Genomic DNA, 27,140 nt, shown 5'->3' with positions numbered 1-27,140 from the left:
GGGTGTCTGGGTGGTTCAGTCAGCTGAGCATCCAACTTTGGCTCAGGTCATGAAGTTTATGACCTGGTTTATAAGTCCCACATCAGGCTCATTGCTCTCAGCACAGAGCCCACTTCAGATCCTCTGTCTACCTCTCCCCCCACCTTCCCCTGCTCACGCTCTCTCTCTAAAAAATAAATAAACATTAAACAAAACAAAACAAAAAAAGGAATGAGCTATAGGGGACAAGGGTAGAAGGCCAGAGACCAATACTGAGGCTATTGGAATAATCTAGACAAGAGATAATTGACTTCTTAGACCAAAGTAGGAACATTCTTTAACACATTAAAAAACTAGAGAGAATACAAAAAAAAAAAAAAAAAACCAGAAGGGAGCCAGAAATTTCTCTTCCCAGTGTGTGTATCCCTTGCTGCTAATAAAGTGCAGAACCCAGAAATTGAAAGAGCAGTGGGCTTTTAATTTTCATTTTCTCTTATCTAATACCAGCCTTAATTATGTCCTATTAAAGTCACTTCTCGAGCTGCCAGGAAACCATCTATGAACTTACATATTTCAAAAACATTATATATTTCCTTCCGTTCTGGTTTGCAGAGCTCTTTATCAATGAAACACATTTCATGCAAGCAAGAAGAAATGTGAGGAAGTCAGTATGATACTCTGTTCAGGATAAAGTTACTGAATTAAAAATAAATGGTGAATGGTCATGTTTTCCTTTTTGGTTTTAATAACCAGGGCTTAATCCAAGAAACCCGCTTGCTTAGATGTTTTTGTTCAGTGATCATTTGTTACTATCCCTATTGAAAGAGGGAGCTTTGGATGACTGGGTAGACTCTGGAGCGATGAAATGAAGGAGGGAGCAGATGATGAACGTGAACAGTCAGGGAAAAAAGGAGGAGAGTGGGGAGTAAAACATATGCAGATGGTAGCCTCAGTGACCCTGGAACAATGCACAAAAGAAGAAAGAACCAACTAATGCTCTTGCAGCCACATCTGCTGACCTTGCCAAACTTAAAACCTGTCCTTTCTTGTCCACAGGGTTTTTGGTTGACCTAGGGTGCAGGTTGCAGTTCGGGGGCCACCTCTGGGAAGGACTGTGAGCAGGTCAGGGCTTCCTTATTTAGACATCAGATGCCTGATGTGTAAAGAGATGTCTTCTGCAGGTAAGCACAATTTAGTCAAATTCTATAAATTATAGTGAAATTGATAATGCTACCACATCAAACGTGTATATGTGTACATTTGTTTTCACCCTCTTCCCACCCCACCCCACCCCCTTCTCTCTGACACCCATATCCCACCCATTCCCTCATCATTCTGTCATTCTTTTCTGCATTTTTCTTTTCCTTCATTCTGGCATGGATTCCCCCTTCAACTAGCCAGAGTGATCATCTCAACCTCACTAACCGTCAACATAATGTATTATACATAACTGTCATTAACTCGAACATAATTAGTACCATTCATTAATGTCATTAATATTGCAGACATTAGTAACTAGGACAAATCTGAGGCAGTATTTGGTCCGTTCTCCTTTTGCAAATGGAGAAAGTGAGGACTGAGGCCATAAATGATTCTCCCAAGGCCACAGAGTGATTTGAGGAAAGAAGGTAGGATGACACAGAATTGGGTTCATGAGTCTCACACATTAGGAGGTTTTAGCTTTTAACTTTCCGTTGAGGCCCATTTTCAGAACATTTATTTAAATCTCAGATTTATTATTGTTTTCTCTAGAGCAATGTTGCTGGTTTCTCTTACCCCTCCCCTTGCCACCATGTTGAAATATTCTACTTCATTTAAAGCTATTTTCAGCTTTCCTCCTTTGCTGGAAAAATGATGGTGAAAACACACTATGAAAATTTTTGTCCATTGTCCAAAACAAAAATCGTACCCGTCACAACGCCAGTACTGTAACAGAATTATGCTCCTTTTTGCAAACCTTACTTCTTTTGCCATATAATAACTTATTTTTGTTTAGTTGAAGTCATCATGAGTCGGCTCTTTCAGATTCAGACGATCTTAACTTCACCAATCATAGGCCTTTTTCTATTCTGTGGAATCATCATTTCAAGCATTTGCTTCTGATTAATACGTGTTAATTTTGGAATACATATGGGAAAGTACTGAAAATTGTTGGAAAGAATAATGGCTATAATCTAACTACCTTCGGAAAAACTGATGCATTTTTCCAGCCTTCATTTGTGTACTTTTACAGAATTGGAGTTTACGCTGTATAAACAGGTTTCTATTTGTCCCCCGCCCGCTTCGTCAAGAGCGAGGTGGAGACAAGCACCTGAGCCTCAGTTCCCCCACAGGTGAAATGTCACGCCGGGGGGCTGGAACCAGGCCAGGGCTCCGCAGTGTGTGCGACGGACGGAAAGTCACGAGGTCACGGTGGCAGAGACAGCTTTCAGCCCCCGCGGCCAGTCAGTCTTCCAGCCTGTAGCTCCCTTTCCCGGCTGCGGCCGGCGAGCTGTGGACCCTGGGGGCCGCTAGAGGGCGCTGTGGCCCCCGTGCGCGGCTGCGGCGGCGCGGGGCGGACTCTCCCCCGGCTGCCCGGGCGCCGCCCTGTCCCAGCCTCCTCTGCGGGTAAACAGACATGGCCGACGAGAGGGATCCGCAGGACGCTGCGCACGACATGGGCAACCACCTGCCACTCCTCCCTGGTAACCTCCCGGGGCCGGTCCTTGGCGGCGGGACGGGGCGAGGCTCGAGTCGTGAGCGGTGCCGCAGGGCTGGGGAGACGGACGGGGTGGAGCACCGAGGCCTGCAGGGGCGCCCCGGGAAGCGGCCTCACCTCAGGCCTTTGGCCAGCGACCTAGTCCTGGCGCTTCTGTCTCATGCTGGATCGCCTCAGGCTATGAACGAGGGTTTTGGACCGGGGAGGGGGTTTGCTCCTAAAGACAGGGACCCTTCCCTCTCCGTCCGTTTTGTGTGCAGAACTTGAGTCCTAGGAAATGGGTTAAAACCAGGGGGATGGAGGGAGGGGATATGGGGGATCTGGTCAGTTTAGCAACCGTTACTTTTTCTGGACTTGTTCCGTTCAGTAAGAATGACAGCTAACAGATGTTAAACGTTTAACGTGTCACGGACCCTGCGGTAAGCGTTTTGCGTGCATTTCTCTGTTTAATTCTCCCCACATAACTTTTCTGATTCCGGTTTGGTAAGTGAGAAATGGATGAGCAGTTTAGTTCAGTGACTTGCCCAAGGTGACACAGTAGCAGCCCCAGGACAGCAGTTTGAGTCTTTTTGTCAGCATAGCCAATGTCGCTTACCCACTTCACTGACAAGACAGTACTAGCATGTTTTTCTCAAGCATGTCTTTCATATGCTTGATTAGAGAGACTTATAAGTGTGATGTTAAATTCAATTTTCTTTTTCCTTTGTTTCGTGAAAATTTGGACCTTGGCTTTATATTGGAATCCTGGACAGAAAAAAAATGCATGGAATAATTGTACAGACTTGTCATGGAAGGCTGTAGAGGATATGCTTTCCAAGAGGTTATCCGACAAACTGGGGCTGTTAGCTGAGTTCCTTCTCTGTGTGCCAGTTAGGTGTTGTGGACCTGAGAAGAGGTATGATACACAGTCTGGAACTTGAGGAGGTCTATAATCTGTATGAGGCAGAAGTTTAGGGCCAGATAAGTTGATGCTCGTATTGTCCTTCAGAGAGATTGGGGTAAAGCATTGTGAGATGGGTCTGGAGACATCCAAAAGCACATACTTAGGATGGGGTTGTGGAAGAGAAGGCCTAGCAGGTAGGTTGTGTTTCAGTTCTGGGGGAGCTTGCGTCTCTTGCCAGTGGGGTTAGGGCTTTTTTCTGTGGGTTGCCAAGAATCAATTGTGGGTTATAGGGAGTTGCCCAAGGAAAGCTTTACTTGGAGGATTAATTTGTCTACTGGGAGTTGTGTGCATTGGAGAAGACTGATTGCATCCCCACCATGTAGGAGGGACCTTTTATATAAAAATAAACCACAGTGGTTGTTCCTGAAGCCAACCTAGCTGAATTGACATAAAGGTAAGTCTGTCAGCCTTTGACTGAAGAGCTGAGCTGTTTATTTCAGAGACATCAGCCCCACTCTGAATGTGCCAAATCCCGTTTCATGGAGGTTACTGATGTTCTGTTGGCATTCATATGCTGCTCCTGCATGAGATGAGTCATCAGACTTCACCCTGATAGTTGTGAATAGTCAGTATGTGTTTTGTTGAAAAGAATCAGGAGTGAGAAGGCCCAGAGAGGTTGTAGATATAATAATTAGGCTTTTGTAAATCATAGGTGAGTTTTGTGAAGAAGCATTGGATTGTCCATAAATTCATGTAGTATGAGTTTTTTTTTTTCAATTTTTTTAATGCTTATTTATTTTTGAAGGAGAGACAGAGCATGAGTGGGGGAGAAGAGAGAGTTGGAGACGCAGAATCCGAAGCAGGCTTCAGGCTCTGAGCTGTCAGGACAGAGCCCGATACGAGGCTCAAACTCAGAAGGGCTGAGGTCAGGACCTGAGCTGAAGTCAGATGCTTAACCGACTGAGCCACATAGGCTCCCCTATGTAGTATGAGTTGTTTTGAAGAGTAATACTCTTTAAGTGAAAAGGAAGTACTTTAAGATGCAAAGAATCTGTGTTGGCCAAGGGAAACATTAATAAATAAACAGTTGAGTAGGGGGAAGTGGGTTTTGGCCATATTTATGAGAAAGGCTACCGTATATAAGGAAAGCGCTTGAGATTTTTGTTGTTGTTGTTGTTGTTGTTACCTTTTGGTGAAACTTTTGTGTTCTTAGCAAAAATTTGTATGAAGTGTTAGACCACTCACCATTTAAATATAAGTTTAAATAAGTTACACTACTCTCTTTGACAAATCCTAATACCTACGAATTTCTAAGAATTAATAGAAAGTCCAAGGCAATTACTGCATTGGAAAACATTTGTTTTTTTCTTGTCAGAAACCTAGCTGGAGGTAATTTGATTTAAATAGTCTTATACCCAAAAGAAAATGACAATTTTGCATTAACGTTTTATCTATTCAGAAGTGTATTTGGGGCATTTGAAAATACATGAAATATGAGGTCAAAAACGAGATTCACTTTGTCTATGCCAGGATTTCTCAACCTCAGCACTTTTGGTTTTTTTGGCTGGAAAATTCTTTGTTGTGGGGGACTGTCCTGCACCTTGTGGGATGTTCAGCAGCATCTCTGTCCTCTGCCCACTAGATGCCAGTAGGGCTCCCTAGTTGTGACAACCAAAAATATTTCCATACATTTCCAAATATTCCCTGAGGGGTAAAATCAGCCCTAGTTGAGAACTGCAGATCTAGGATAGGAATTTTACCCACTGGCATTAACAAGACAGACTTCCATTTAGTAGAATAGTGCCTATTTAGTGTAGCTTTTTCTGACTCTCATTTCTATTATCAGTAACATCAGGTTTTTAAAGTAGATAAGTTTAGTTTTCAGAATTTAAAAATTGTGTGTGGGGAAAGTTTTCTAAAATGTTTCCTTTAAAATACGTTTTATGTTTCAAGTGAACTTTATTTTTGAATTTAAAATTCCAAAGCGAAATTCCTATGAAAATGATGACAGACATTTCATTTTTTAATAGTATAGTGACAGCCAGGGAATTGGTGTCACTGCTATGAAAATGTTTTTGCTGGGTACTAATGTTATCTTTTCCTATTTTAATTAAAGGATCTTTCTTCCTTCCTTCTTTCCCTCTTTTCTGTCTTCTCCAAGAATTCTTTAAAGTTAAGAGTTTGAAAGACGTTTAGAGATTGTCTTGTTCCTGCCTGTCATTTTTCAGATGCGGAATCTAAGGCATAATCAGGTGAAATGAGTTGTCTAAGTCCTTTTAGTTACTGGCAAGAGAGAAGAAAGGAATCTCTCCTCCATAAGAATTTAAAAAATTTATGTAGATAGTTCCCCTTCAAGGAGTGGGGAGCATAATCCCTCACCTTGTTAAGTGTGACTTTTGCCTAGTAATTGGCTTCCAAAGAGTACAAAGTGGAAAGGAGCAAAGTAGTAACTTTACAGTAGAGAAATCTGGCAATCCCTCAGCTAGGTGATCACTGGCAACATCAGCAGTGATAAATCATATTAATAGTATGCACCCTTGATATATGATAAACACAGCCTTTAGCCTCTTGTGATGTTCTCCCCAAAGTACATAACCTCATTGTAATAATAAGAAATATATCAAGCAAATTCTGTTTGAGGGACACTGCAAAATGCCTAAGCAGTACTCAAAACTGTCAAGGCCATCAAAAACAAGGAAAGTTTGAGAAACCAGCCCCGAGGAGTTTAAGGGGATATGACAACTAAATGTCATGTGCTACTCTTGATGGGATCCTGAAACAGAAAAAGGATATTAGATAAAAATAAGGATAGCCAAATAAAATGTGGAGTTTAGTTAATAGTAATGTACCAACACTGATTTTTAGACAAATGTACCATACTAAGAAGTTAGAGGAGAGAGTGTATGGGAGATAAACAGGAAATCTCGGTACTATTTTTGCAGCCTTTATGTAAATTTTAAACTAGTCTTAAAAAAAAAATAGTTGATTTAAAAAAGATGTAGTTAATGGGAAAGCCATACATACACCCAGCCCTTGAGCTGCCTTTTCACAGTACTGTAGAGATTACAATATGTGAGTAGTGTTTAGAAGAAGCCCTCTTCTCTGGGGCTCAGAAGCCTCATGAAAGAACTCTGCATTTGAAGGTGAATATCACTTTGACATTTTCTTGCATCCGTTTTTTCCCTCAAAATCTTCTACTTTTACAGCAGAGAGTGAGGAAGAAGATGAAAGTGAAATGGAAGTTGAAGACCAGGATAGCAAAGAAGCCAAAAAACCAAACGTCATAAATTTTGACACCAGTCTGCCAACATCACATACAGTATGTAATTTAGTAGCCGATCTTCTCTAATAGATCCATAAATATAACAGTAGATAGAGGTTTCTAAAAACAAGTAACTGAGTTTAGCATCATTGGATATTACCTCACGGTAGACATTGTGGAGGAGGACGTGCGCTGTTTTCCAGTTGATACCCATACTTAATTAACTCTTATTTTCCAGCAGTTTCATACTATGTCCTCGATTCATACTATGTCCTCATTCTTTGAAGAATTCTCATCCTTCATACGTTTCCTCTTGTGGTAGGGCTACAAAAGTACTTTTTACTCTCTGTACTACTTGGTACCAGGGTGTTAGCTAACATGCTGACATTTTATAGTGGTGATTTGTGATATTTGGACATAGAGTTTTCTTATCTTAGTCAAAATAAAATATTTTGAACTAAAAAATGCTCTTGAATTTGTGTGTGAGACAATCTTCACAAGATAATGGAAATGGAATCAGAATGAGATTTTCACGTGGGATGCTGATACACCAACTTTACTATTTAAATAAATGTTGTACCTATCGTTTATATTTTGTTTAATCTGATTTGTTCTTTGGTCTGTTGAGCTTGTCTTATTATGACATATCTCTGACCGTGTATCATTGTGTTCGTTCTTAAATAGTATCTGGGCTCTGATATGGAAGAATTTCATGGCAGGACTCTGCATGATGACGACAGCTGCCAGGTTATTCCAGTTCTGCCACAGGTGATGATGATCCTGATTCCTGGGCAGACCTTACCTCTTCAGCTCTTTCGTCCTCAGGAAGTCAGCATGGTGCGGAATTTAATTCAGAAAGACAGAACCTTTGCGGTTCTTGCATACAGGTAAAATATTAGAGTGGATTTGCTTAACATACTCTCTTTCATGTAGAGTCACAGCAGAGGTCAGTGTTAAAGCCAAAACTGACTATTATTTTGTATGCACAAGAGATTGGATACGAATGTGAGGTAAGAAATTGTGATGAAAAGACTGAAGGTACAAGTGGGAGTATTTTTATTGTTCTCATTACCATCCAAATCAGATATGTCCTGTCATACACATTAAGCCTTCTGGTAATTGAAATTTTTAAAATCATTAATACTTAATAAAAATTTCTGGAATTGGATTTTCAGTAACTTTCATTATTTAAGGAGAAAGAGGGCTTTTCCATTTTAATGTAAAGGGTTACCTTTACAAAGGAGTGGCTTGTTCTTTTCTTTCTCTCAAAATTCATACATTGTCACATTATAGACCAGTGGCAAACTGAAGCTGAATTTCAGGTATCCTATAGCACCTGGAGGAAAGCAGCAGTAGAAGCAAGAAATGAATACAGGAATTTCCCACCCCAGTACAATGCTGCTAATAATAACCAGCAGAAATGATGGTCTACTGAAGTAAAAGAATTCCTGGTTTGGGAAATGAGACTTTAAACCCCTACCGATCCTAGATCATCTTTAGTAACTAGAAGTCTATTATTTTCCTGAAGTGCTCGAATTGTAATTCTGAAGTTTTATTATCTATCTATATTCTCCCATGTGATTTTACAATAAAATTAGGATAGCTTTGCAATAAGGGCTACTTGGTGTAATATTTTTTTCATCATGTGTATTGCTTTTGCCAGCTTTGCATATTTAAAAATTTAATGTTCAAAACTATTTTCTTTTAAAATTTACCTTGGAAGTAATGTACAGGAGAGGGAAGCACAGTTCGGAACAACAGCAGAGATATATGCCTATCGAGAAGAACAGGATTTTGGAATTGAGATAGTGAAAGTGAAAGCAATTGGACGACAAAGGTTCAAAGTTCTTGAGCTAAGAACACAGTCAGATGGGTAAGAAATACCATATATCTTAAAATGTGTATCATTAAATGAGATGGTTTTCTTAGATTTTTTTTCCTATTGTACTGACCCTTGACATTTTTTAACTTTTGATTAGTTGTTCTCTTTCCCTTTGAAGGTATAGCCTAGTGGTTTCCAACTTGGGTATGCATCAGAACCACATGGGAGGTTTTTAAAACTATAGAGGCTTGAGTTTCATTCTCATCTCCCACCCTTAGAGAGTGGTTAACCTGGGGTGAGTCTGCAGCATCTTTTGTCCTGATTTCCAGGTGATTCTCATGTCCCTCCACATTTGAGAATAGTAACATAAACCCAAAGAACAATGTCTTTGGGGATATGGCTTCTTTGAGAATGAAGGCCTCTCTTCAGAGTGAAAAAGGGTGGGGAGGCCACAGGCTTCTTAGCTGTCTGTGCACTCACCAGGACAGCTGTGGTGTTTGCAGCGTTCCTGTGATAGTGAAAGCCACAGTGGTTGCACCTGCGAAGTGCACCATCTGAGCTGTAGGAACCATTTATAGTTAGCGCCCATCTCTGGTGTGAATTTTATATCACTCACAAATGTATTGACTATGTAACAAGTGATCAGTAAATTCTTGTTGTCTCTATACCTTACAAAGTTTAGAAATTCTCTAAGTATAATTGTTTTAACAGTGTGGCATAGCTCTCACGGTTTGAGCTTTTTCACAAGTTAAAGGACCACTAACCTCACTTAAAAAAAAATCCAATTCACCTTGTTTTATCCTTTTAAAAACAAAGCAAAACAAAATATGCATTTGTCCTGATGATTGCATGTTACCTCGTATGAGAGTGGTTCTTAACTCTGGCACATAAGAATCACCTGTGAAGTATTGCAAAGATACAGGTTCTTGGGGTTCACCCAGTCCTAGTGAATTGGTCTCCTAACCAGAGCTGACAATTTTATCTGACCTCTGTGTTGAACAGATATGCTCTGAACGTGTAGAACTTCGGAGGTTTTGTCTTGTTTTGTTCTCATGGTGGGCATTTGCAAATATCACTGAATTATGTAAGTACAGGTGGGTGAGGCATCCCTTTGGGGCTAGAGAAATGAGGGGTGAGGTGCCAGAGCTCTCAGTGGTGCTCCCCCACCCCCAGAACATTTCACAGTGCAGACTCTCATGGTGTTAACATGTTGTATTGTCATTGCAGGATTGTATGTCTATCTCCCTCAATAGATGAACTGCCTGAGGACAATCAATGATTAACACTTCTGTATGTTCTATAGTTAGGACTATAAATGCCACATGAATGAATCAAACAGTGTCCTCCTGATGGCTGTGTATTGTGATAATTAGCAAACTGTTTTGTTACTACAGATTTTACTAACAGTTCCATATTTAAAGTACTTCATATCCTCCTTCTTTTAAATCTTTGATTATTTGTGTGAATACTATGTTATAGGAACTATAAAAGAAACTTGGGAGAAAAGTTAGGTTTCTGAGGCTTTCTTGACTTTTGACTGTGGGAAGACTGTTTTGAACACAAGATGGCAGTAGACAATTAACTCTGAAAACAGGTCAAAGACTATGTGTTTGATAGTAGCAAAGATTCACATGAAACTGATAGGGTTAAACAAAACTTGGAAAGGGCACGTTCTGTTATTCTGTAGCCCGCTGCTAAGACCTCTTACAAAAGTGAGTCTTTTTAGTGTAAAAAGGTTCCATGGAGTGAGATTTCTCTGGTTCCACTGCCCCTCTAGCCCTGTAGCTGCCTTCAGTAGAAGTGGTGAGATGGAAGGCACTCTGGAGGTAGATAATCTAGTGCAGTTTTGTCTTTTTCCAAACAAGACAAACAAGTACCAGAGAGGTTAAGTGATTTGCCTGAAGTGATGCGGGTAGTAAGCCACTTTTGGTTGGTTCTGGGCCCCCTCACTTCCAAACTCATGCTCTTTCCACTCTCCCAGAACTCCTCCATAGCCCCTTCGAAACTCAAGCCAATTTCCCTTTCTCCAGTCAAGTAGTGTGAGATAATAGTCATTTGTCTTTTACGTAAGTGACCCTTCATTTATAAAAACTATACGGTTGCCTTCTAACCTTTTCTAAGAGCCTTTATTTCTTTGGCATTTTCTGAACACACGAAAGGGTTTTTTGGTTTTTTAGAAAAATTAAAAAGTGTAAGTATGTCATTGAATCACTGTAGAACCCTTCAGAAATTCCTGAGTATTCCTTTGCATATTGAGAAGAAGAGGAGATTAATACCCTATTTGGAATTATAGAAGTTCTCTTACTTGTGGTAATTGAGACCATTAATCATCAGAATTACTCGAACTATCTAAACCTAATTTGAAAGCAGTTTTTATTGCTCAACTTTGTTTCTTATAGCAATTTTTCTTAAGTCACATTTCATTGGTTTTTGTAACATTTATATAAATTATGTAACTATAATAACAAAACAACTGCTATAAACATGTTGGGAAGAAACAAAAGTAGCTTATGTTAAAAACAAAGAACCAGCCCTGTGTGTGCAGCTGACCCCAGGCGTATCTAACAAGAGGAGCAGACAGTGTTGCTCAGGCCTGCAAGGCAATTCAGACAGCTGGCACCACAGACTGATTATTAAAATGATCAGTAAACCAATTTTTCAACAGCATTAATGTTTTTATCCATATACAGCAAAATCTTATGTGATAGTTGAGTTAAACATCATTTTTAATTTAGTTACTGGTGACCTTAAAGAAGAATCGGATTTCTAAACATTTCTGTAGAATGCCACACACTTTTGTTTTAAAAATATGATAACCAAGTATTTGTGTTCATGTGACAGGTGAAGAAAATAAAGATGTTACTGTTTTTAGGAGTTCTAATATAATAACATTTGAACACAGTTTGAACATGTTCGTTTGTTTTAACATTCTGAGAAGTTGTGTAGACATATCTTTGATCTTGCAGGAGAGAAAAGAAGTTAGTGAAATGAGTCTAACCAAGTTAGCTAGTTTCATTTAGTAAGCAGACATATCAAAATTTCATTCCTCACTTTTTGTAGGTCAGGACCATGATTAATATGAAAAACCACATAAGAATTTCTAAACATACTTAATAATGAAGCAAAGACCTTTTATATATTGAACTTTGGCAATCTGACAGATTTTTGTTCCAGCATTTGAATGTATAATACAGTCTACATTTCAAGAGCTGTACTGTAGGAGATACGCTTCCAGACAAAATAGCTCATAGGTACGGTGTTCCTATTGGCATTTGCTCATGATTAAGATGTTTGCGGTTATGATATTCTCAGATAGCATTCTGGAAATGGTGACTTCACTCTCATGGGAATTTAATTTTTAGATTAAAAGGAGATAATATAATGCATATTTTGATTCTTTGCATTTCAAGTTAAATGTTTGAGAAGGAGAAAAAGAATGCACATAGAAATACAGACTACATGTAATTCTGTAGTCTTTTTTTAGCTGTTCACATAAATGGGTTCTTGATTTTCTCTTTCTTTACTTGCCTACTCCTCCAGTGAGATTAGACTTAAGGGACAAGTGTAACAGCCAGGGAGCAGGTGGAGAGCTGGAAGAGGTGGAGTGTCCAAGAATGTCTGAGAAACTAATTTAGAAGTATCAAGTGGTAATAGATGGTTGTATATTGATTTTTTAAATTTTGTTTCATTAATAAACTCTGTGTTTGTCTGACATGTACAAATCTCACTTTCCATTTTACAGTGAGATTGAAAATCTGTATTTGAGGTTATCTTTGCTATGATTTACGAACGACAGTATTTTCTGAAAATTCTTGCAATAATATTAACGTCAGCATTTGACGAATACTGAAATTTAAGAAAAAAACTGAAAATCTTAGTATTTAAAATTACCCATAATGTTTAGAAACTTAGTAGTTTGAGTTAGTTTATTTTAAAAATGAACACCATGCTTGGTTCTCTTTATTTTAGAATCCAGCAAGCTAAAGTGCAAATTCTTCCCGAGTGTGTGTTGCCTTCAACCATGTCTGCAGTTCAGTTAGAATCCCTCAATAAATGCCAGATATTTCCTTCAAAACCTGTCTCATGGGAAGACCAGTATTCATATAAATGGTGGCAGAAATACCAGAAGGTGAGAAACTAATTTTTTGTGCATCTTCAGAAAATGAAGACAGGTTGCTTTTTTCCTGTATTTGAGAAAGGAACACAAACAAGTCTCATGATTCACTCCCCAGACACCTTCTGTGGTAATACTCTGGCTGCATTTGATCAAAGCTAGAGCTTCTAAAAATTTCATAGGCAGCCATTTACGTAAAAGCAGTTTGCAAAAATAGTCAAATGTCACAGTAATGTAAGGTGTTCTTTTATGCCTATCAGCCGTGTACTAGTTAATAGTTTGTGATTTTTAGTTCTGTGGAAATCTTGCTAAACTCTAATTAGATTACATGTTTGGCTCTTGAATCATAAACACATCACCTTAAGGAGAGGAGAGTTCCAAGTGGTAGTAGTATGTTCCAAATCTTTTAGACTTCTGAAAGCATTTTAGCTCTCTTTTTATATAACATGGTTGACATCACAAAAATTGGCATGATACTGTGTGCTCTGTGAAAGCACTGCTTGTTTGGGCATTAATTCTCACACATAATCCTTTAGGCTAGATCACTCTTTATCCCAGAAAAAAATTTGATGAAGCCTATTCCTACTCATTTTTCAGATGTATCAGTTTTGAGTATAAAGTAGTTAATAGTGGAGCACCTGGGTGGCTCAGTTGGTTAAACGTCTGACTCTTCTTCTCCGCTCCGGTCATGATCTCACAGTCATGAGTTCAAGCTTTGCGCTGAGCACAGAGCCTGTGTAAGATTCTCTTTCTCCCTCTGCCCCTCCCCCACTTGTGCTCTCTCTTTCTCTCAAAAAATGAAACCTAAATAAATTTAGAAAATAGCTAATATTTATGATTTCTGCATAAAGGAAATGATCACTAGTCTTTAAACTTAGAAAAAATCGGCTCTTTGAGGTCTATCTTTTAAAAATATGGAGACATTTCCATTTTAATCTGAAAAGTCTTACGTTGATCAGTCACTCCTTACTCTTTAGGAAGTGGTACAGGTTTTAATTTTGGACAAATTTTCGTAGGATCCTAATTTGATATAAATTAATATAGATAATTGATAAAGGAGTCTTATAAACTAGCCAGTGTACCACCACTTGTAATGTTCCTAAGGTAGAATTCATCCAGTTTTCAGAGAGGACTTTGTGAGGATGGCTCCTTGGGGGGCAGCAGGCTTATAACCAGGTGTCTGTAGGCTTCTTGTTTTTAGTAATCTGTACCTCAGTTGGACAGTCTGAGATATTGTTTTGTGTGTTTTAACAAGCATTTCTAAAAAGAATCCAATAGGAAATGTAGAGATAGATAGCTTAAGGATTCCCACACAACCTTGAAACTAATATTTTTGAAGATTTAACAGATACGTATGCTTTAACTTTGCAGACAACTTTTCTATAGCTAGGCAGTACTTGTTTCAAACCTGATACAGACACTTCAAATACACTTTTACCTTTGTTTAAGTTTAAGGGTAGAACAGCGGAAGATTTTGCTGTCATGTAGTCATTTTAAATGTCACTGTTGAAATAAGTACGTCAGAGTCAGCTCTGATGTACATGGGCTCCAAGGGAATGGTTTTGGAATTTTTTAAGTCATCTCATGCCCAATAGTGTGTTCAGCACTGGGTGCTGCTGGGGTGTTATGTGGCAAGGAAACTGCATCAAGGTGCTGCCTATGTATTTAAATAATTATGTATTTCAATCACAGGATTGGGTTTTAGGCAATGTAATGTATTTCGATTTATATCATAGTTCTTCCACACTAAGACTGGTTGCTAAAAAGCAACAGTTAAAAAACCCTAACTTAACTCTTGTTGTAAATTTGTAAGCATAGGGTGGGAGTGATTGTAGTTGATTCCTGACTTAAATGCTCTGTACTGGTTGTGTGTCCTGTCTGTGGGTTAAACAAATAAGACTGGTTTTTTACTTCTTGTGTGTATTACTGATTGAATTCTTCTATTCTGTGGCTAAAGAATCTTAGCTTGTCAGGGTGCCTGGGTGGCTTAGTTGGTTGAGCGTCTGACTTCGGCTCAGGTCATGATCTCTCGGTCCATGAGTTCAAGCCCCGCGTCAGACTCTGTGCTGACAGCTCAGAGCCTGGAGCCTGTTTTGGATTCTGTGTCTCCCTCTCTCTCTGACCTCCCCCCCACCCTGCCCCGTTCATGCTCTGTCTCTCTCTGTCTCAAAAATAAATAAATGTTAAAAAAAAAAAAAGAATCTTAGCTTGTCATATTAGTTTTGAATTAAGCCTTTGCAGCTCAATTGTCACTGGCAGACCAAGAGCAAGAAAGCCAGAAATGCAAAGACCAAGGAAGCATATGTTTGTTTGGAACCAGGTCCTCTTTCCCCTTTGTGATATTTCTTTAATAATAATCATATTTATTTCTCTAATGATAATATGTATATGTTATTTTCATATTAAGAGTTGCCAAGGACTAAACAGAAGGTGTTCAGGAAGGAGAGAGGTATGAAAGGTTTAAGGAAATACAATTCCTTCATCCCATGTATTTTTCAAATTGTTTAATGGGTTTCCTTCTTTAAAATTTGAGTAAAGTTGCTTAGATTATGAAATTTGGGTCTGGATCACTAGGCCAAGACAAATGGCTAGCTGATCTATTTTGGACTGCACATGACCTAAAAACTCTGTTCTACTTTAGAGAGGCCGCTTTGAGCCACTCACCACGTGAAGGAAAAGGGGTGGTAGGTGCCATTGGCCGGAACTCCATGTGCTTTGATTGATACTGTCTCAGTGGTTCAGCTTACCGTGCCTTTAGCTGGATGCTGACTTATCAGGGACTGGATTACATAACACTGCTTGTCCTAGGACAGATCTAAGGGTCGATTCACTTTATTCAGATCTGACTCTTACATCTCACCAGGATATGAAGCAGTGCATCCATTTGTCTACACGTCTGAGAGGTAGTTAAGGTAGTCAGTATTGGGAGATGCTTAGATGATTCTAAGCCAACTCAAGCTTATGTGGTTGCCAAATACTTTTTCAGCAGAAACGATACTTAAAGGGTCCGGCAGTGTAGCCTTCCTGAGATGTATTCAGTTAACCTTGAAACTGTTTGCACACACTTTTCTTAACATTTGCCCTTGAGAACTGAACATTCCAAATGACAAAATTAAGCTTCCACAAGTATTCCTTTGTAATCTGCCATTCTGACAAGGGTGCATCTGACAAGATGTCCCTAATGATTAAGAAGCTAGCTAGTATAATCAGGGAACACTCTTCCAAAACTCACTTCCATCTGGAAACATTCCTTATTCTGTGATTTGATCTTTGAAACTAATACTTATTTCTTTCCTTTCCTGTCACAGTGCCTTTCACTCTTGGCTGGGTTGATTGTATTGGGATTCTCACAATAAGGAAACTTTTCTTTAACATACTTGGGAATATGACATACATTTTTAAGTGCACCCCCTCCTAACCCAGACTTTCTCTTTGTTATATAGTCTTATTGTGTTGATGAGAAAAGAGTTGCATATGAAATGTAAAAAGAAATGAAATGTGGAAACCAATTAAAGTGACTGGTGCTTATCTTTCTAGTCTTGCTAAATTTATAAATGGTGCTCATAGGGAGCAGGAGCAGGAAAGAATTGAACACTGGTTCTGGCTCTGAAGAGCAAAGCCCTTGAAAGTGGGCTCACATGTTAGTTTCTCGGTCTTTGAGAATTTCTCTTTGAAGACACAAATATGTTCATTTCTTTCCATTTTGTTAGGTGAAAAGATACACTACTATCCTAGACCTTACTCTCTCTTACAGGAGATTATTCTGTATCAACTTTTGGAGCACTGCTTCCTTGTTTTCAAAGTTGCCCCGGTGTTCACTTCTATGGCTAGGCTACAATTTACATGACCAGTCACCTCTGGATGACAGACCTGCACTAAGTGTTGTATACAAATGACCATCCATACAGGCAAAAATATATAATAAATTTTGGAAGTGGGATTACTGGATGACAGGGAATCTGCATTCGTAATTTTGACAGATGTTCTTGGAGTACCTTACTAAGGAGGTTGTTCCTGTGTGTAGTCTGACAGCAGTAGTCATCATGGCTTCACACTGTACTATCCAACTTAATTGTTGCTGAACTGATAAGTAAAACACAGAATCTTTTTGGAGGTTTAATATGAATTTCTTTGGATATGAAATGAGGTATAACATTTTGTGTTGAATTACAATTTGTATTTCCTTTATTAGGAAGTGCCTGTTCATAGTATTTGCTCTTTGTGGGTTTTTAGGAGTCTTTCATATGTTAGGAAACTTACCCTTTGTCTGGAATTAGTAAGTTCCACACATTTTCCCTGGTTTGTGATTTGTCTTTTGACTTTGTCTTTGGTGTCCCACAGAAGGGTTTTTTTTTTTTTTTTCCTTAGGTAGTTAAATTTACCTTTTTTGTTAATGCTTCTGTATTCTGAATTATAGCTAGAAATTACTTCCTCATACAAAGGAATTTTTTTTAAAATGTTTAGAATGTAATCTTTTACTTTTGACTTTGATTTCATTGCTTTTTAATGTCATCAAAACTTTTTAAGCTTTTATCCACATATAGTTTATCCTGGTATGAATTCAACTCCACTTTTTTTTCCAGATGGCTCTTCATTGTCCTATTACCATTTTCTGAAAAGCCCCTATTTTCCTTCACTGATACAAGGTGCCCCTTACCATAGACCAAATTCATGTTTTTTATTTTACTTTTCTTCTGCTTTGTTGTCAGTCTCTTTATGTACCTCCATTAACACTTTTCTAACTGTTGACAATTTTTAATTTTTGTAAATAAATATATGACTGGTATATATTACTGGTCTTTTCTTTTTTCAAGGTCTCGCTGGCTACTACTGCTTTACCTTTCCATGGGAACTTGTCTACGAAGACAACTTTTTGCTTTGTCCCAGAATAGTTAACAGTAGCAGTAAGACAGTAGTAACATTTGTTGGCTTTTTTTATGTTAGAGAAAAAAAGGTCTTGAGAGCTTAGGCTGCGTGTAGTCAGGGACTTCCTTGGACAGAGCAGTGATTTCCCAAGCATATGTTATATCCTTGTAATTGTGTATCTGCCATTAGTAGTTTAGCAGTCTCGGAGCAGGAAAGAGCATACCCTTGCATTCCTGGGATAAATTATTTTTATTATTTACATTGCTGATGCTGATGGGATTTAATACAACAAATGACCACCTTTGACCACTGTGTATATCAGTGGCAATGATGTATTATTCATGTTTCGCCTTTTACATTGCTTTTCTGATTTTATTACTCTTCAAAGAGCCATTGAAGTGGAATTTCACATTTGTTTAACATTCCACATTGTTGGAAGGCAAATCTGAAGCAGGGTTTACAATGGAAGAATGTGATGGATTGCCTTCAGGGAACAGATTCATTTTCAGGGCCTTTCTGCCTGCTTTCCATAGTAAATCCTGTTCCCAGAGTGAATACTTCTTTACTAGAGAATCATACTTCGGTCACTTGTAAGCACCTAACTTTTAGGCTAGTACTAAAAATTTTTTTGAGGAGTAGCCCTTTTATGAAGTAAATTGTGGTGTTGATACATGTGAAGAATGCTCATAAATTGCCAGAACTTGCCATCAGTGTTACCCAGATAGAAGACAGGAGCCATTGACATTGTGCCAGAAGTCTAAACTGGGACTCTTAAACTTGAGATATTGAAATGGCTTAAATTTGGGCGTTGGCTCAAAAGCTAGCTGTAGTTTGCATAGTTGACTGTATAAAGCACATCACAAATATTAAGGATAAAAATGTAATGGATCTGTAAGTAGAACTTTAGAATCTGTCAAGATAATCCTGAAAAAGAATTTTATTGATGTTCTCACTTTAAAAAGTTACAGAACTGAGACACATGAGTTGCAGTGTGTTCACATTCACAAAGGATGCAGGGTGGCGGGCGAATGGTAAGGATCCTGACCCGCTGCATTGCTCTTAATACACTAGTGTGCCACATTCTGTTCTCTATCTGTTACAGTGGGAAGTCATGTTTACAATATGAATAAATTACTTTGGTTTCTCTTTATCTTGACATGGATGCCAAGTAAAATGCTACACTTTTGTAATATAAAAATGATCATTCTGATGTGTAAAGTATATACTAATAACTGAGTTGGGAGTGTGTAGTGTGTCATTCTGCCAGACCGAAGCTTTGTTGGATTTTTGTCACTTTGTAATTCTAAGTATACAGCTAGAAAGTAAGCTGCTCTGCAAGAAAATGTATGCTCCAATGATTTTGGCCTATTTTTGTTTTAGTCATTGGTATGTATACTCCCAGTGTGTAAAGATAATGCCTGACACCTACGTACTGGGTGCTCAGAATATTGCTTGAATGAATAATGGTCACAGTCAGACTCCCTGGATGCACAGCCTAGCAGCTCCCCATTTACCGTGACTTTGGGCAAGTTTTACCATCCTTCTTTGCCTGTTTCCTTCTTTTTCAAATGGGGATGATAATACTACCAACCTTAAAGAATTATTTTAAGACCAATAAAGTGGTTGCCATTGCTATTACTACATATTCACAGTTACTTGAAAGGCTGTTGTAGTTCTTTATTCTGTGTGCTTATTCTGTAGCATTTATTTGGAGTGTGACAAAATTCTTTAGCCTTAGTTTTTGGTCTTAAAAGTAAAGAACTGATTGGAGAGTAACTTAAGTGCCTTACAATCTGGCTTCTCTGGCTTAAATCACTTTTTGAACATGTACTTGGAGGCCATCCCAGACCCGTCTTTTGGTAGATTGAAATATAAGAAAGATGAGATTGAGCCAAAACTTCCTCTCATTAAAGAATCCATTGGTTTGAGCTTTAGTGGATGAGCCTTGAGAAACAAGTCCATCCTCACCCATGTAGTAGTTCCCTAAAATTATTTAAAAGAAAGTACCACGTCCCCTTGAGAGGCAGCTCCAAACTAAACATCCCTAATGCAAACCGTTGACCTCCTCTTAGCATCCTTGCCCCTGACAATTAAAGTTCCCATTTCTGACTGTCACAGAAGGGTAACATTATTGTCTCTTCTTAGATTCTGGACATCTTCTAGCATAAGATTGCAGGGAGAGTAGGGTGTGAGCTCTGCAGCACATTGGTTAGTTCATCTATCAGCTGAGTCCCCCAAGTCTTTTTCACATGTGTGGTGTACCCATGTTTCCTCATTTCATGCCCATTCGTTTGGTCATGCAGGTGCAAGCACAGGATTTCCCTTTCATTCTGTTAAATCTTACAGCTTGCTTTTCTTGTTCTATTCTGGGACAGTCCTTTTTGAGCCACCTTACTCCTTTCCCACCCACTTTTCGTGTGTCATGCCCCACGTTAACAGTTTACAAAATTATGAATGTCTGTACTTACATAGGTTTTGTTTTCTTTATTGAGGAAGATGTAATCATTCGTTATGCTCTGTAGGTTTGATATGCCTTGTTTGATCAGGTGCAAAGTATCCCCTAGTGTATTACATATTCTAATGTATTCATTGTTCGTTGACATTTAGGTTGTTTACAATTTGTTCCTAATAGCACTGCTATAGCGCATTCCCAATCATATTTTTTGTGTCCTGTAGAATACTTCTCTTCCCAAACTTTTTTAGGAGTTCTTACACACTTCTTCTTCCAGGTGAACTTTAAGTTATGCTTCTAAATTCCAATCTCATTGGTATTATTACACTGAATATGTGCTTTGAGGACTCACATTTTAATTATTGAGTCTTCCCATCAAAAACAGAAATTCTACTGGAATTTAACTCACATTTTTCTATGGATTTAGGCATGCTTGCATTTGGATTCTAAAATACAACACTTGGAAGAGCTACCCAGTGGTTTTTCCCTTTCCCGGAGTTCTATGAAATGGGGGACTTCATCCTGGACTCTCAAGTTATGATCATTTTTTTTCTTAGAATGGGCTCATTTATTATATGTGCCTCTACAGTAATTCACTTTAAAGCCATTTAAAGTTTTACACAAAGACAATTTGGATTATATTTTTAGTTTCCCTGCATATACTGAACAAATGATTAATAGGCATATAATGTGATAGGTTATGCTGTAACATAACTACATTTAGTCACTCTTCAAGTTCATCATAACTTCACTAAGTTATCCTCAGCAGTAAAATGTTAAACCATCCCAGTAAGAATGAGGATTCTACTTGCAGTATAAATTGAAAGCTGTAAAACCATGATTGTCACATTTAGTAGGTAATGAATCATCTGTTAATAGGGTTATCTACAAAATTTTTCCATATTTTTGAATTTAGAACATATTTCCCAGGGCCAAAATCAGTTTTCAAATACTGTTCTTTCCACCAGAAGAATCTATATAGAGTTTAAGTGACTTTTTTTCTGTTTTCAGAGAAAGTTTCATTGTGCAAATTTGACTTCATGGCCTCGCTGGCTGTATTCCTTATATGATGCTGTAAGTATTACCTTGTACTTTTTTATCTCTAGGGTAAGCCTTGTCATAATCAAGGGTCATTAGAATGAAACATGGGCTTTCCTACTCAGCGGTATCTCATTTTCAGAACTAATGCCCTTCTTTACATTTAAGTAGAATGCAAAGGAATCAAATTCTGCTGGATTTACTTCCCTTTTATAGAATTTTTCGTTTTCCCAGTTTCTAGTGGCTTATAAATTCAGGACAAGGTAATGAGATGTTTTAGGGTCTATTAAGGATTTGAAATGTGTTAAGTGGTAGGTAGGTTTCGAAAATTAAAGAATCCCGTAACAGTGTTTTGTTTTTTTTCCTAAACAAGTAGATGAACTTAGGTCTCCTGACCCGTTAGTCTACTGCATCCACCAGTGTTCTTTCTCCTCAAATTGTCGTACTTAGGCATCACCATACCTTGCATAACTTAGTAAGAGGCAGACTGGAAGTGTTCAAAGAATCTGGGTTTTAGACACAAAGACTTTTAAAAGCCTGACTTCTATCATTTTCCATATGGTTTGAGGCAAACCATTACCTATCTCAATAAATTCAGTTTTTAAAATGGGGAGAGTGATAGTTATTGTACTTGGCACACAGTAGGCATTCAACAAATGTTAGTCATTTCCCTTAGTGAACCCCCTCACCTAAGACTTGGAATCTTAGGAAGAGTAAATACTGAAATTTGAGCACTTCTCACAAGCACAACAGCAAGAAACGACAGTTCACTCTGCCCTTCAGCACTTTGGGCCATTACAAGTGCGCCACAGACAAGTGTTTTTTGCAGACACCTGTGAAAAGACAGGAAGCACTCTTGTGTACTAAATGGGTGCCAAGTAAGGTGTAAATAGCAAGTGCTCCTGTAATTTATAGGGGCCGCTATCCCTGTGGACAGAGTCAGGAAAGCCTTCCTAGAAAAAGGGGGAAGAGAGGCCAATTCCACACAGTTCGTAAGAAAACACCTAGAAGGCAGCAGGTCAGGATCACGTGCCACTACAAAGACAGTGCAGGACAGAAGCCTGGAAGGCCACCTTAGTGCCAGGTGGAGGAGCCGGGGCCGTGACCATCTGTGCACGAGACAACAGAGTTGAAACCGGGACTTGGATTTTAGTACATAGAGTGAGGACTTACATTGAAACTCTAGCTGAAAATCTGGCAGTAAATTGTAAAAAGTCTGTGAACCTTATTATGGCTGCTTTTACTTTAAACAAGGAAACTTTAATGGATAGAATTAAGAAACAGCTCCGTGAATGGGACGAAAATCTAAAAGACGATTCTCTTCCTTCAAATCCAATAGGTACGAAAAGTCTGCTTCCTTCCTGTGGCTTTTGTTTTACTAAAATTACTGTTTTCTGTGTAATGAAACCAAAAATTTTAGTTTCATAGTTTTATTCTGAAAAGCATACACATTTGTCTTGAGCAGTTTAAAAGAAAAGTATTTTAGTGAATTGTAGCAAAGCTCTTAAATTCTGTGAGCACTCTAATTTTAGGCAGTTTTCCTATTCTGCACAACTTGCAGTAACTAGCTCTTATCGAAAAACTTGAGCGTTAACATTTTCCTTTCCCTGTTCTTTAAGGTGGCATTAAATATGACCCGAGTTCTAGGACTTATGTAGCTTATGTACACACTGTTTATTAGGTAGTTACCGTAGCCATTTTTCTAGTCTTTGAGGAAATTCTATTAACATGGGCTTGATTTTCATGTTTAAAATACATTTATAAAACCAATTATAAGAAGTTAATTTTAGAACTTCCTAAGAGTATATACTTGATAGCTAGTATACTTTCGTATTGTTTATGTGAAATATGTTCTTTGTGAATGCTATAGGGAGGGTTTATTTCAAAAAGACATTATTTATTATCTGCTTTATAAAACTTGAAAAACCACCATGTCTTTAAGATTTTTCTTACAGAGTAGCTGCTTGTCTTCCTATCGATGATGTATTAAGGATTCAGCTCCTTAAAATTGGTAGTGCCATCCAACGACTCCGCTGTGAACTAGATATTATGAATAAAGTAAGTCACCATGTACATGACACCTGTGTCTTAGGCTAGATTATCTGTGGGATCCAGTCATGCAGTTAGAAAACTAATTGTTTGCTAGTTTTATATAATTTACATTTTTTATTTTTTTAATATTTATTTTTGAGAGAGCATGAGTGGGGGAGGGGCAGAGAAAGAGGGAAACAGAATCTGAAACAGGCTCAGAGCTTTCAGGACAGAGCCTGACACTGGGCTCCAACTCAAAAGCAGTGAGATCATGACCTGAGCCAAAATCAAGAATCAGATGCTTAACTGACTGAGCCCCCCTCCAAGCATCCCTACATTAAAAATATTTAAAGAATAATTTAGACATTTCATTTGGGATCACACATACATTCAGATTGTTTTTACATCCTTTAAACGTTTCAAGTTTGATTTGTATGTGGAGCATATGTGGTTATATATATATATGTCACTGTCCTATAAAGTCATTAGTTTTAGAAATGAGTATGTGTCACTTTCTCTAAAAACTGTAGTTTTTAATGATTGGAAGGAAAACGTTATTCAGAGGGATCAGTACTCTCTCTAAAGTTTCTTGATGAGCTATGTAATTACATAATTAAACAAACGTGAGTTTTCCCCACTAATTTTCCCTTAAACTTTTTAGTGTACATCTCTTTGCTGTAAACAATGTCAAGAAACAGAAATAACAACCAAAAATGAAATATTCAGGTGAGAGCTTTATTACATTTTTAGTGTACTTCTGGATATATTTTCCCAACTCCTATAACAGAATTATAGTCAAGACTATATATCCATTCTCCATATATTTCCTTCCATTAAATTACAGTCATTTCAGCAAATGAAATAGGAGGGGGTTAAGATACCCTTCCTGATTGGGTACTCAGCAGCAATAGTTATGTAAGGTATTAATCAGCATGGTCAAGTCAATTATAAGGGGGCAATCCTTTCTTCCCCATTCCTGCTTGAAAATCTGTGTATCTTTTTAGTGAATAAGGATAACATGAATGCTTTAGGCTAGTATCTTACACTCAGGGCCAAAGGTAAAGTAGGACATGCTTCTGAACATGTACTGCTACTGCAAATAGGACACTATTGTGTAGGACAATAGAGAAATTGTTGTCTACAGAGTAATCAGCAGCCCAAGGATGACCAAAAGGACATTTTCACTGTACTCCCTCTGTGAAAGACTCCTTTAGATGAAGTTTAACTCATTTTACAAACGTGTAGACTGAAACTGGGCTGACTGCCAACCTCCTGTTTTCATAACGGGATTCTAAGCTATTCCCTCTTATAACCTCATTAGACATTTCTTTCTTCCCATTTTGACTTATCCTCTGTGCTGATTCTCTCTTGTAGTTTATCGTTATGTGGGCCGATGGCAGCTTACGTGAATCCTCATGGATACGTGCATGAGACGCTTACTGTGTATAAGGCTTGCAACTTGAATCTGATAGGTCGACCTTCTACAGAGCACAGCTGGTTTCCTGGGTAATGTGGTGGTGGTTACTTTTTTTTTTTTTTGGTTTTGCTGCCTTAACTGGGCAGAAAAAATCCAGAGTTCTAAGCAGAGTTGTTAGAATTATAATCGAAAATAGACACTAAGATGAATAATTCTATTTAAATGTTGTTCGTTTTGAGAATGGCTAGTAACAGTATTTTTGCATAGTCTCACTAAATGTATAGTTGGAAAGTTGGCAACTGCAGTTATCCTTAAATAATCCAGACCTCTTTCATTTTAGCTCATTCTGAAAATCAGCTGGCTTATGACCCAGCAAAACTGTATCTGAACCAGTATATTCCGTAATGTGTCAAACCAGAGAATATCCCAAGCAGTAATAGACAAAACAGATGCAGAAACCATTTAGTCCTGGTTTTGCTGAATGGCCTCCAAAGTATGAGCCTGATACAGCACCACTTGGAAACTTGTTAGGGTTGTTGAAAATACTATTAAGGCTGAGGAAAGTCTAAGTAGTCAGAGGTAAGCTGAGTATGGATTAGTGGTTATACTTGCCATTTTGGACTTAGGACCATGTGACTCGAACTGTCCAATCTTACTTGATACAAAACTAGAATTAAGAGATATACCCTAAGGAAGTAAGAAATGGTTTGGTTGATTTTTCTAGTTACAGTTTGACTCTTCTGACAAAATCATTCTTACTGTAGACAGGTCTCTCTCCATCCTACCCCCCCATTTTGACTTGACACCAGTATATTTATGGAGGTGGTTGGTTGGTGTTTTCTAACATGACTGCAATATGAAACCGCCAGGGAAAAGTACCTGTGAGTTAATCCACATTAACAAGATTAGTTTTACACAGCTTAAGAGCACAGTCAAAATTACAGAATTTGGCTCTGTCTTCCTAACAGATTTACCGTGATAGCTTGGGATACAAAAATGTGTTTCCTTACCTGATACCTTTTTTTAAATTTTCTAGGTACGCCTGGACTATCGCCCAGTGTAGGATCTGTGCAAGCCATATTGGATGGAAATTTACAGCCACCAAAAAAGACATGTCACCTCAGAAGTTTTGGGGTTTGACTCGATCTGCTCTGTTGCCCACAATTCCAGACACTGAAGATGAGATAAGTCCAGACAAAGTAATACTTTGCTTGTAAACAAATACATTAGGGATAAAGTTATTTATCAAGTTGGTCTTCTAAAAATCAGATCTGCTTTGGAAATTCCTGCTTTTGATGCATACCTAAGTTAAAAAGCAACATTACATGGAAGGTTCCAAATGGTATTTGAAGATTTAAATTAAAATTAGGAATATCTACTTTAGTACCTTGGTACCATTATACTCTGGCTTGCCAGAATGTCCCTGATAGGACATGAAGTCCTCACTGAAAGTGATGGTTTCCTGCAGAAAACATAGTTGAAATTCCTCTTTTTGAAAGAGGCAAAGAAGAAAGGCTTTAATTTTCTTTAGTTTCTCTCATACTGATTTGTAAATTTTGAAAATATTAAAGAGTTAAAATACACAATTTGAGCCCCAAAAAAGTGTTCATTTCCTTATGTATTTGTTAGTGAAAAACAATAACTTATGTATTTACTCTTTAATTTGAACCTAAACTACTATGGAGCAGGGATGCTAAAACATACCCTGTTCAGTAAGGCTCCAAGTGACAGTGACTCTATTTTGTAAGCAATTTTGTTCCATGTAACTTGAAAAAAATTGTAAGTAAACTTTAAGAGCAAACAATATTACACATCCTCATTGTTTAAATAATGTAAAATATTTACTCACAAGCCAATAATTTAAGATGAAGTTCTAGATAGACTGATTTGCTACCTACCTCTTTGCTTATATGTTCAAGTGTTTTTTTGGATCCTTTCACATTTGTGTAATTTTGATATTCCTTCACTGCTTTACAGAATTAACTGGGAAAAAAGTTCAACCAAGGGGGGAAAAATGTATGAGGCCCAGCCAAAAGCAGACTGTTAAAATCTGTGATGTAATATATTATTTTCTTTTACCAAACATGCCATGGCTGTGACTGCCTAGACTTAAAACATCAACTGAATCTCATGCTGCATTATTTATATACAGGAAGTAAATGAAACGCAACTCAAGAATGCTGTCAGTTCTTTAAGAGTATATGCCAAGATTGTAGTTTTTTTTCCTAAGCTATTACTACTACTGAGAACATTGGGTTTATAGGACTGTACTAGTTCTTCACTCTTACACTAAACTAAAACTTATTTCCAATAGCAAAGCACATCTCTACACTGAAACCAGTCACAGAGAAGGAACGCTGCTTTTACTTTTGCCATCTGAAAGGTGTAACCTCAGAATGTTCTATTTTGTTTACTGACACTTGCAAATAAAAGTTTCTGATATTTAAAAAAAAAACAACAACAAAAAAAGCATATAACACTATTTTTAAGTGGGACTTAAATTACCTATCTGGCTACACAAAAATAAAATGTCACAATGTTGAAATAATACGTTGCACCCATTTACCTACTGAAAACA

General features: G+C 38.0%; 1 protein-coding gene across 4 annotated transcripts; it reads left to right on the top strand.

Annotated features, from left to right (window-relative positions):
- Nucleotides 1–577: 577 nt before the first annotated feature.
- Nucleotides 578–26,734, top strand: CRBN (cereblon). 4 transcript variants are annotated; one of them, XM_043587967.1, is made up of 12 exons: nt 578–583; nt 2,611–2,663; nt 6,767–6,879; nt 7,507–7,709; nt 8,546–8,695; nt 12,614–12,773; nt 21,088–21,150; nt 22,369–22,453; nt 23,057–23,172; nt 23,807–23,871; nt 24,520–24,651; nt 25,599–26,734. In XM_043587967.1, the coding sequence occupies exons 2-12, from the start codon at nt 2,636–2,638 to the stop codon at nt 25,777–25,779; spliced, it is 1,296 nt and encodes a 431-aa protein (XP_043443902.1). In that variant the 5' UTR covers nt 578–583; nt 2,611–2,635; the 3' UTR covers nt 25,780–26,734. The 4 variants fall into 4 exon arrangements, with proteins under 4 accessions (XP_043443902.1, XP_043443903.1, XP_043443900.1 ...); XM_043587968.1 differs by having other exon boundaries at nt 2,609–2,663; nt 6,770–6,879; XM_043587965.1 differs by lacking the exon at nt 578–583 and having other exon boundaries at nt 2,544–2,663.
- The last annotated feature ends 406 nt before the right edge of the window (nt 26,735–27,140 follow it).

The sequence above is a fragment of the Prionailurus bengalensis genome, chromosome A2 (genome assembly GCF_016509475.1).
Source record: "Prionailurus bengalensis isolate Pbe53 chromosome A2, Fcat_Pben_1.1_paternal_pri, whole genome shotgun sequence".
Classification (NCBI taxonomy): domain Eukaryota; kingdom Metazoa; phylum Chordata; class Mammalia; order Carnivora; family Felidae; genus Prionailurus; species Prionailurus bengalensis.
Note: the sequence above shows the minus strand (reverse complement) of the source record. Positions and strands in the feature narration are given on the sequence as shown.

Coding starts and splice junctions, on each gene's coding strand:
- CRBN (XM_043587965.1), top strand. CDS start 2,597: ATGGCCGACGAGAGGGATCCGCAGGACGCTGCGCACGACATGGGCAAC. Junction 8,696..12,613: donor CTAAGAACACAGTCAGATGG/GTAAGAAATACC, acceptor TCTTTATTTTAG/AATCCAGCAAGCTAAAGTGC. Junction 21,151..22,368: donor TGTATTCCTTATATGATGCT/GTAAGTATTACC, acceptor ACTTTAAACAAG/GAAACTTTAATGGATAGAAT.